This window comes from Adelges cooleyi, unplaced genomic scaffold (genome assembly GCF_023614345.1).
Source record: "Adelges cooleyi isolate 19-005CV unplaced genomic scaffold, UGA_ACOO_1.1 ACOO_flye_CR_arks_rails_tigmint_CR_PRNA_30, whole genome shotgun sequence".
Classification (NCBI taxonomy): domain Eukaryota; kingdom Metazoa; phylum Arthropoda; class Insecta; order Hemiptera; family Adelgidae; genus Adelges; species Adelges cooleyi.
Window position 1 is genome coordinate 23,438,902 of NW_026095971.1, and position 11,765 is coordinate 23,450,666.

Consider the following 11,765-nt stretch of genomic DNA (forward strand, 5'->3'; position numbering starts at 1 on the left):
CCTCTGCGCTGAAAATTCAAAGTACTCTTATCCGCATCTATCTAAACGCCCATTTATTTTTTAGCATCAGTTTTTTTTTGTTTACTTTCTCTAAAAACTATTTATTAAAAAAAAAAACCATTGACGAGACTAAAAAATGGTATTTTGAGTTCAATAATATATATTTTAACGGCTGTATGAAACTATTATAATTACAACAGTAGGTAATAAACCTTTTTTTTTTTTTTTTTTAAACTTTAAACTTGATAATTGAAAATATTCCAATTTTGTTGAATTATTCAGACAAGTGACAACCGTTAAAGTCCGTTATGAGTGCCCTGAGTATAAAAAATAAGTTTTTGAGACAACGTCCTTTTGATTTATTTAAACTATTTATGATGTAAGCAATATCACTGCTTTGTAGTAGTGTAAAGTGATTAAGTCGTTAAGTTTGACACTTGAAGTAATTATCATTAAATTTAATAGACCAATACACCTAATCTTCTGGCCTTTTTTTTTTTTTATTTGTTTTGTGTTATCTTTTCAAACGGAGTTAATCCTTTTCGAACGCGATTCGAGTGGACTTATTTGAAAAATTGAAATTTTAACACTTATACGAAAATATTGCTCTTTTCAGAAAGGTTACAACATGGTACAACACGTAAGCTACATGTTGGTTATAGGTACAAGTAAACCACAGCGTTCATATTTATATTGGCATTACTCACGTTGTAATAATATGGTCTATAATTTAAATGAGACCATGCAATGGGTTTAGGGTCTGGCAATACAAAAAACTCTAAAAAAAATAAACATTTGCATCACAATTTTAAATACAAACGTTAAGTGAATGATGGCCATTTGCCATTCGTTCGAGGACTTTTGATAAAAAACAATTACACATATTAACAAGCACAAACAATATGGTCTAATATGGTTTATGATTTGCAGTTTTATTTTTTCACAAGTACCTATACTTCTTCAAAAATTATCTCTATTATTCGCGTTGGAGTAATTTTCTTAAAGTATGTAGTCGAATACAATTAATATAATATTTACTATTAAGTAGATTATTATGTTTTATCTTCATATATTAAATCCTATATTATTAAAATCGGTTTCGTTTAATTGTTTCACTAACGGAATGCAGTTTTTTCTTCTCTCGAGAGTCATTTTTTAGGAACTTAACAGCGCATAATACAATGCGCTATTAAAAAATCACACATTTTCACAAAAAACAACAGGTTATGTCCTTTATTATTATCATTTTTTTTTTTTTTTAATAATAAAATATCGTCAATTACAAATCATAAAAACATAGTATGTATAATATATGGGTGACAATTGACAAAAATCATAATATATATAAAGAATAAATAATTATTCACGTTTTACACACTCAGGATGATAATATGTGTCGAATACCAATTTAACGGCTATATTATGTATACTTACAGTATGAATTTCTTATTAATACTGATAATTAATAATAATATAAACAAAATACTCTCCCTCGTATCATCGTTGGTCGATATAGAAAAAAAAACACATATACATTCTGGTTTGGTAAAAATTAAATTGTTATTATTCTTAAACACACATAAATTAATACGATTCGACGATCACGCACGCCCTAAAGACAATCATAATATCACAGTGTATCTACTGTCGCTGTTTTTTGGTCGAAATATCATTTTTTTTTTTACAATTTTTCATCAAGTTCATACTTTCTTTACAGACAATAAAGAAAAACAGCCGAAATAAAAGTCAATAATTGTTATTATCCTACTCAAAAGCAATCGGTTTTAAAAAAAAGTGTTATGACATGTTCAAAATGTGTTTGCAATAGTAATACATAAAGGTGAGTAGGTACATAGTATTGGTTTTATTCGGCGGACATGGTGAGCATGACGGCCAACATTGTGACGAAACCGACGGCGACCGAGAACAGTTTCAGTAGCCTGTGGCCGACGCCCAGGTGGCCCGGAGACGGCTTGAGCACCTCGAAGAACACCACGTAGGTAAGGGTGCCGGTGGCCAGGCCCTGCAGCAGCACGGACATGACCACCATCTCGTTGGTGCTGTCGAGGTTGGAGATCAGGGCGCCGGCGCCTATGCCCAGTGGCGAGGCGACGGCGAACACGAACACCATTCCGTGGGCCAACCACGCTTTCGTGTTGTCCGAAATGATCTGCAGGCCCACGTAGAACGCGATCACGATCTTGTGACAGGCCACGGCCACGGCCAGCGACCATACCTAAAAAAGAAAATACTACCGATACTTTACAGTTGTTTGCAAATAAATCAAAAACCAAAAACAGTTTTTTTTTTTTTTTTAAATAAAACTAAGTAGTACAATATGAATCTGTTTATTATGGTAAACTCAGATTTTGAATTTAAAAAAGAAATGTGTATTTCACTGTATAATGCTTAAAAATGTAATCTCTACTTTTTTAAAATAACTTTTGAGGTAGGTATAAATAATAAATAGTCATTTAAGAATATTAACCGTTTAATTATTTAACTTTATTGATTTATTATTTTTGTATCAATAAAAAATTATATGTTGATTGCAGAATAATTGTTGAAACTCAAGACATAATAATATTATTTCTTATGTGCATAATCTACTATACAGCTTGTTGCTTAACGGTAAAGTGCTCGAGATAATATAAATCTATAAATTTCATCTTTTCACGTGGACCGAACAAATGCACACGACCATCGTTGAATGCATTCATAACAGACATATTATTATTTATTATACACTAACAGGTTCATAATCGTTTTAAATCTCTCTTTTGTTAAAATATCATTTACTTCTGCTTCTGGTATATACACCAAAAATAAACGGCCTAGATAATTTTTTGGGAGACTAATCTTCACGTGGTTTCATCTGGGTAATGCAAATAACACATTTCATAGCAGCTATATATTATATACATATTCAAACGTTCCATATAAAGTACATGTAGACTGATAATAATAATAATAATAATAATAATAGTAAATAAGTATAACGGATGACGGCAATCGACAGACAAATCAATGGATCGGATTGACCTAATAAAATCGACTTTTGTACTTTTCATTGAAATGATAAAACTTTTTTTTTTTTATATTTATAACGTTCTTATGCAAACGTTTTGTCACATTCGAACGAGTCGTGTCACGCGCTTAACCGTTTTGCCATGTAAACCATGTAAACACAATGATAATGTTTTTATTCCCACTATAAAAGTATTGTATACGTGCTTAGGCAATAAAAATTGTAGTAAATAGTAAAAAGTCTTTTTAAATGATATGTTTAAAAATCATTCGAATAACTTTTATGAATAATTGTTATGAACGATGTGTTTTAGTGACTGATGAATGATTGAATTTGTATAATATGGTCGACTAATCGAATATCCAATTAAATTTCGATCGTAAGAGGGCAGGCAATAGAATCTAGTAGTACATGCAAAAAAAAAAAAATGCCGATTGATATGCTTGAATGAAAAGGCTTGATCAGTTTTTTAGTATCAGCGGATGGCTATAGTAGTTTTAACGTGTTGCAAAAAGAATTGCTAAAGTCCATCAATGATAACAGTATTTTGAAAAAATAATGTTTTTAAATTCGATAAAATATATTAAATTTATTATTATTAATTTGTACATAAGTTATATACATTTTAGCTATTTATTTGTATTAATTAACAACAATGCCTAGTTGTTTTATTTGTTCAACAATAAAGACTTTTTTTGCCTTTATGTGGTCATACTGGTTTTAGTCCTACTTCGCTCTTGCATACAAGCTAGTACATGTTAGCTGATCATCTCTTTATATTATTACTCTGCGACTTAAATTTACTCAAACCAAAATGATGTACAAAAATGGTTATCTTATGGTTTCTCGTTTACCGTCGACTCCAAAAACCGCACATTTTATAATGACGTACCTACCTATTTTTACCCAATATAAGTGTGCGGTATTTGGCTACATAATGTACCTGTCTGGCAACCGATAAAGCGTGTGTGGTTTTTGCCTACCGGCCTTTTTGGGGTTGAAATCATTTGTGTGCGGTTTTTGGCTGAAACCTTCTCGTTTACTTATGTTTATTACATGTATGATTAATAATAGGTATACTTGTGAATGAGACTATAGAGTTGAAAATCCAAGTATTATACAGTTATACGAGTTATGACTACCAACCCCTACTGATTACTATAGTTGGGATATTACAATAAAACAATTTTTTTTTTTTAAATTATCAATAGGAATGACACTGTACAAAAAATATACTAGTGTAGTAAGATACTACATTTAAAGACGGTTAAAGATCTATTTCAACAACTTATGGCCAGGATCGCAGATTTATAAAGATGATCGATATTGCCATGATTTATATATTATTATTATCAAACCAAAAAGTGTTTGGACTATTTTACATGTGTTCGTAAATTCGTCATCGACTTTTGAGACTTTATATACACAAAAAAAAGAAATATATGGTAAGATTTGGAGCAGAAAAACAAAAACTAAGTTCACACTTGTGTAAACAAAGCCAACCGTTAAACGAACCGTTTTCAAAACAGATAACTCTCATTGTTTGTGCCAAAAGGTAAATTACAATATTATTGTATCTTTATGGCGATTGAATGCAATATTTAAGAAAAAATTGGTTTTAATTAATTTCTACCATGTCAACTTGTTTTCAGGTTAATTTCCATAAGATTCGAGCTTTGTACAATATTTTATACTAGTAAAAGCCATTTTTGTGGTAAACAAATGCTTTTAAAAAATTGTAAGACCTTGGCTGGTCCAATTTTAATTTTGTAAAAAAGATATCAACATTAATTGTTAGCCTATTTCCGAGTTGAGTTCGAAACCGAAATTCTGTTTTTTTTTTGTAAATAAGAATTGCATGCCTGAACATTTTACAATATTAAAATTTAATTATTTTACATCAAAATAGTTAAAAGTCCGTTTTCAACCTAACCCAGTTAAGTAGTAAAAAAAAAACCCGTCTTGTCTTTACAGAATTAAATTTGGGCCGTTCTAAGTAATCAATATTTTTTCAGGCAATCGTCGAAAAAACGAGGACCCGACCATTTATTAAGGATTAAACTATAGGGTATACAGAAAAAATCTGTCTGAATGCAGTTTTATCATGCAAAAAATTGTGTATTGTATAAAAATCGGTTGTTCTATTGTCTCTAATTAAAAACTGTGTTTATTTATTGAACGTGTTATCATTGTTTACATTATAATTGAAGTCTGCAGGTATTACCCAATATACCTAATACCTACTCATGTATATTATAATTTATGTTTCAAAACTAATGCAGTGATGAACTGTACACTTTGTACACCATGTATTTATTAATCGATAGTTGTCTGCATAATTATTGTAAAATAAGCACACCATTTTTAAATGTCAGAAGAAACCGTCATGACACTGCTGAGCGTTTTAAAGGGTGAAGGAATTTTTTTTTTATAAAATTAATATGTGTAATATTTTAAAATGTTAACACAGCCAAATTATGTATTATCAAATATATTTCAAAGATCCACAAGCCGAAAAATCTTTAATTAATTGGACTAACATTTATATAAATTGCTTAACCCTTCGATGCCAATTATAGCAAAAATGCAACATGTTTATTATTGCTCCTCAAGTATTATATTAATACAATTGTATTAATTAATTAATACTATTTACACTGACCTGGGTGGCGTTTTTCTCCAAGCCGACGGCCAACCCTTCGAACAGCTCGTGAATGCTCAGGGCGCCCACGATCAGCAGTCCTCTGAAGAACGACGCGCCGCCCGTCTGCAAGGCCGGCGTCCGGGGCTTCCTGGGCGGCGGCGGCCCGGTGGCCGGCGCGAACGAATTGTAGTTGGACATCTTGCCGGCGGTGGACGCCGGGCTGGCGCGGCTCTCGCCGTTCCTCTCGTAGGCGGGGTTGGCGATGCCGGCGCTGGCGAACGACCCGTGCAGGCTGTGGCCGTGATGGTGGCCGTCGGCGAACGCGTGCACCAGCTCTTCGACGGAGTATATGAAAAAGAAACCCACGCACATGATGAGCTCGGCCAGCATTTCGGTGCTGTGTTGGCCGGCGTCGAGTATGTTCTGCCGGGCCAGCTGCTCGACGCCCTCCCGGACCTCGGGCAACAGGTGCAGGAACGTGGTGCACAGCAGCACTCCACCGCCAAAGTTGAGCACCACCCGGAGCACGGAATCGACCAGGGCGCCGCTGACGCGCGGCCGGCCGCGGCCCACCAACCGGTCGAACACGCACACGGGCACGCTGCCGGCGATCAGCGAGGACGCGCCCAAAAACAGCATGGCCAAGAACTTGGACCGCAGGGCCCCGTCGCCGGCCGTCATGTCTGTCGTCGCGTCTAACGCCATGTCAGTAACGAACCAAGCCGCCGGCGCTTCTGCCGGGCTCGCGACGCCGTCGCCGCGCTTTTACCGCGCGTCGCCCGTACGGTGTCGAGTGTTGAACAAACACGACGACGAACACTCGAAAACGAAAAAACAAAAAACCCGTGCAGATAGCGACAGCGAGTAGATAGATTTTCGTTCGCTACGGCTGTGATAATAATTTGTTTTACCTATTATTATACAATATATATTACATTAATGACGACGCGTGTACGAGGCCCGCGGAATACCTACACATATGTATAGTATACATCATGCTACGTATGCCGCGTCTGATCTGATCGCCCGTGTCGGTCGGACCGCTGTCGTCGACGGTCGACTCGTTGGACGTGGATTTTTTTCGCCTTTCGATGCCGTCCGTCGGAGACATTGGATCGGAACATACACACACGCACAAACGACGTTTTCTTTGTAACGTTTTGTCACGATCGCGTATCCTACTTGGTATTGATATTGTTTTTATTACTCATATTAACGTTGAGAAACGCACGCGATTAGTCGAACACACTATAAACCATTAGACTTGAAACAGTAAAAAACCAATGACAAAAAGCCTAAAAACTAAACGCACACAATATATTATATACACAATGCGGGTATACCGGGCACCGGCCGAGAGTCGACGGAATTTTAATCGACGGAACGTGTACGAATGGCCTTTAAGTTGAATAAACCGTTTATCGGCCGTCGATTGTGATAACAATCATACGTTATCATTATTGTTTGACCGCGTTACCAAAAATCGATAATGTTCTTTTTTATGTACGACCTTTCCTTTTTACATGTAACTTTCAAGTTAAAACTTGTTGAAATAATATCATCAGTAAAGTGTAGGTATTTTTTTAGCAAAATCTTAATTTAACGGTTAAACTGTTATGTGTTAAATTATTAGGACTCTTTTTTTGGCAGCATCTTTGACAGCGATTTTAAAATGAATGCGCAACAAAGTAGACGTTTTATGTCCATCGTTCTATTTCAGTACTATAAAACTATACACTTACTGTACATTGTGTCTAAAGCAAACATTTTGGGTATGTTTGAACTTTAATTTCCTAAGGGCAGATGCACAAATACAGCTGAAGGGAAGATTGAAGGTTTTTAGTGAATTTTTTTTGTTTTTTTTTTATTGTACGAAAAGTTCTGATAATTTTAATTAACACCTTTATCTCCACTTCACAACAATTTTTCTGAGAAGGTGTTGATTTTATAGTGATATGTGTTTTTTTGCTTGTTTTTATAATAAAGTGATCATTTTTTAACCGCTACACCGATTTATTACAGACTACTCAAGACTATATAACTAATATTATATGTTATAAATTATAGTTGAGGGTTGTTGTGCTTTTAGAGTAGCACTCAATCCTACTAATCTACTGTTATATTATATCTGCCTATCCTTGTAATTCGTTGCTATTTTTACTATAAGGCAAACCAGCAACATAATATTATATTGTTGGTAAAATCATATTTTATTCGCAATTGGTGAATTGGAGACAAAATCTTTGTTGACATATTTTTAAGAGATTTAGCGGTCCATTTTGAGTAATAACCACTTGTACTTTCAAATAAGAAGGTATCAGACAAATAAATTGGATATTATTTAGTAGAGTGCCTGTCTTTATTTCCCAAAATAATAAGACTTGATTTATCCCTTTAGGTAAGGTATTTCAGTTATTAGTATGAGTCGGCGGCGTCTTTTGCAGTTTGTTTTTCGAGTAGGTATGTTTTTTTCATGATAGATAATTGTTATCTTAGAACGTGGACGATAAAAATAAAAAACGTTGCCATAACTGTCATCGACAATGATATCGACCAGGTAGCTCTTTCTAGGCCACGATTCCACACTAATCAAATAATATTTTAATTTTTAGCATTCGTCGTAGTTTGATGTACAAACGAGACGATTGATGAAATGTAGCTGTCTGAATGAATTCACTGTTGGTGTACTCTGGCGATAAACAAGCAGACATACATAGATAAGTGATTCTTAAGAAAGAAAAAAAACAAACAAACAAGAAAAATAATGATAAACGGTCGACAAATTGCTCGGGCAAAGTACTATAAACGTCAGACAAGCCGACCAAATGACTTGGTTTTCCAAAATAATATTATCTCTTATTGTTGTTGTCGTCCATTGATGATTTTGCAAAATTCCTATTGGTGTACTTAAAAATCGAATGTATAGTAAAATAAGCTCCGAGGGGACAAGAGAGTATGTATAACCATTGATTATAAATATTTATAATCAATGGTATAACTATGAAAAACATACATTAATTTGATATTAAACTTATTTAAAAAAAAAAAAAAACACAAATATTTTACACCTAAAGATTAACAAATGACTTTTAATATGCTAAAATCTAAGATCAATTTAAATAGTATATTATTATACTTGGATGAAAACGAAAAAAAAAACACAAATATAATTACAAAATCAAATTTTTTCCATCAGCAACAGATATACCCTTGGCAAAGCCAAGACGGTCAGGGTATCTTAACCCGTCTTGGTTCTCTGTTTTTTTTTAACAATATATTTACTAAAAATCTGCAATTTTAAAACGTTTATTATACCTAAGGGGTTTTATATAGGCAATATTCAAAAAAACAAGGGCTTTTCGACCGTGTCAATGTATTTTCAGGATTATTTGCAAAAGCCATTTTGGTGGTACAAGAAACGGGCACTAATTTTTATTTTTGTTGCACATACATATTTTGTTCTACACACATATTTGCATATTTTACATACTTTTTAAAATATGATTATTAAAAATAACACCAATATGGTCTTAACATCTGGGCATATAATATACTCAAATTTACCTGGTTTTTATTTCTGGCGGAGTTTACATGCGACCCGTATCTATTTTAGTTTTGTAAGGCGTTTACGTCTAAAAAACCGACTGTTTTCAATCCTTCTAGTAGGACATAGGATAAAGCTGATAAGTTCATAATTTTCAATAGAAAAGGAGAGCCTAATAATTAGAATTGGAGCAACAAAGGAGCAGAAGTGGAGGAGAAGTGGCATCAACTAGACTTTAATCAATGACTAAAATAAAACAATAATTGCTTCAAAACGGTTACTAGACAACCATTAAATTGTCAGAAGACTTTTTAAAAGTATTCAAGTACTTATTCGATTATACCGTTCACATTTTAGGTATGTTCAATACACGGTAACAAAATATTGGCGACGGGTAACACAATATTAATATGATAGTTTGATTTTACAAACTCAAAACGAGTAAAATTCAATACAATGATTTTACAAAAAAAAAAAGTAATCGATGCCAACAACAACAGCTGTTCAACCGGATTTGCTTAAAAACAGTTTTACTACTGATGTCGCAGTACACAACTGTTCATACAGTAAACTTTTTTTTGAAAATTACCATATCAATTGACATCAATAATAATTGCAAATAGAAAAAAAAAAATATGGGCATAATTTTTAATTTTATGATACACATCCGTTTAGCATGGAGATATAGATCTTAGACGACATGCTTAGTGAAGAATTTTTTAATTTAGGCTGTAATTTTTTATGACATTTTATAGTTATAAGATCTAAAGCGTTTAAGTCTGGCTATAAAATTATACAGCTATATATAATTCATCCACAAACATAGAGAATAAGTCAAAAAGATAAAACAAATTTTAACTTTCGAACGATAAATTTCACATATTATTTCATCGTTAAAAACAAAAGACAATACAATATAAATTTTAAGTATTTGCCCATCCCTGGTAAACATAACCATCATACTGATTGATACACCGCTAAGTAGTTAATACTAAATAACATGACGTATAAACATTAAATGTTGCAAAATCGAAATTATTGCAACCTTATTTGCAACGCATGTTATTCATCAGACTATCTTAATTACCCAACTTATAAGTATGTAATACCTACTTATTTTTAAAGTTTAATTGGTGTGTTTTATAGGTGATTACATATTTATAAAACATGCAATTTAATCTGTTTTTGTCTTGTTAAACTCATAATAATTGTATACACCTAAATAAGTTTTTGGATTAGTATAATCGCATGAGAGTGGTTTGAAAACACTGTTTTGCTTCTAGATTCTAGAATAGTAATTGGTAATCTATTATGGAAAGCATGCCAGTAGTACTTGATATTGAGTATAATTTTACAATCAAATTGTTGAATTTTAATACTTATATTTTCAATTATTTTTTATTTTATTTTATTTCTTACTTCAATTGCTTACTACAAATAATTAAATCTAGAGTTAAATTATAATACATATTTATTAGTAAAGTATTTAGAATTCGTTTTTCTGAAATAATAGCACTTTTATATTTTGTAAGAGCAGTTTTACCAAAATATAATAAATAAGAACTTTAAATGAGCGCTTTCCAAGATTTTTTGGGTTATTTGAAAAATCAAGCCAATATTTGTGTTATAACTGTATATTTTTTTTTGTTTTTAAACTTTAACCTAATGTAAACAACAAAATTATAAAACTTTTAAAAAAAACGTTTTGAGAGGGTTGTTAGGATAGAATAAATCTTAAGGGACCTCTACACTAGCATTTATTAAGGCGCATTGTATAGGCAATTATTTGCTAAAACTTAACATTAAGCAAACATTTGTATACATACTTATTACCATAGGAAAGAAGTATTTAATTTTATATTTTTTTTTTCAACTTTTATTACGCACGTAAGATCTATTTTTGTACAAAAAAAAGTTATTATAAAGATAAATGTAAACTAAACTAATTTTTAAATTATTTGTTTAAAAAATACTTAATAAAAAAGTTGTTAAAAGTTCACTTGCTATATGGCTACGACAAACCATTTATTTAAATTTCAAATCTTCATTTGTTTGAAGTGAAATTAAATCCCAACAAAAACAATTCGTTAACTCAGTGTGAATGGTCGCTATGTAATAAGGAAAAAGAAGTTTTCCAACATAAGCCTTAAAAAACACATGATATAATAAAGGAACTATGTAAATGCCATAATGTAATGTCAACAAATAAAACCTGTCTACATATTGAACCAGTTTACTTGGACGGAAATCTAAGTCTTTGTTCCTACTTCCAACCTTAGTAAATATATCACTTGTTACAATATGAATACAACAGGAAAACAGTAGTTTGTTTTCTTGGGCCAATAAAGTACTTTTAAGGTGTGATTTCTATTTTTTTCTAATGTATACTTCTTGCTACGTACGCTTCTTGATGTTAAAAAACGACAGTTGTTGTTTGTTGATAACGATTTTTAATAGGTAATTTTTTATGATTTGTGTACGCGCCGTGGGGTCAACGAACGAAAAAACTAAAAAATGTGAAAGGCGTTTAATTCAGATGTTTTTTTTTT

At 32.4% G+C, this 11,765-nt stretch overlaps 1 protein-coding gene across 1 annotated transcript; it reads right to left on the minus strand.

Moving 5' to 3' along the window:
- Nucleotides 1–1,255: 1,255 nt before the first annotated feature.
- LOC126839124 (zinc transporter ZIP1-like) lies at nt 1,256–7,063 on the minus strand. Its single transcript, XM_050574188.1, has 2 exons — nt 5,691–7,063; nt 1,256–2,236 (listed from the first exon to the last, which is right to left on the minus strand). Exons 1-2 carry the CDS (start codon nt 6,375–6,377, stop codon nt 1,865–1,867), a joined length of 1,059 nt encoding a protein of 352 aa, XP_050430145.1. The 5' UTR covers nt 6,378–7,063; the 3' UTR covers nt 1,256–1,864.
- Nucleotides 7,064–11,765: the final 4,702 nt, after the last annotated feature.

Coding starts and splice junctions, on each gene's coding strand:
- LOC126839124 (XM_050574188.1), bottom strand. CDS start 6,377: ATGGCGTTAGACGCGACGACAGACATGACGGCCGGCGACGGGGCCCTG. Junction 2,237..5,690: donor TGGAGAAAAACGCCACCCAG/GTCAGTGTAAAT, acceptor TTTCTTTTTTAG/GTATGGTCGCTGGCCGTGGC.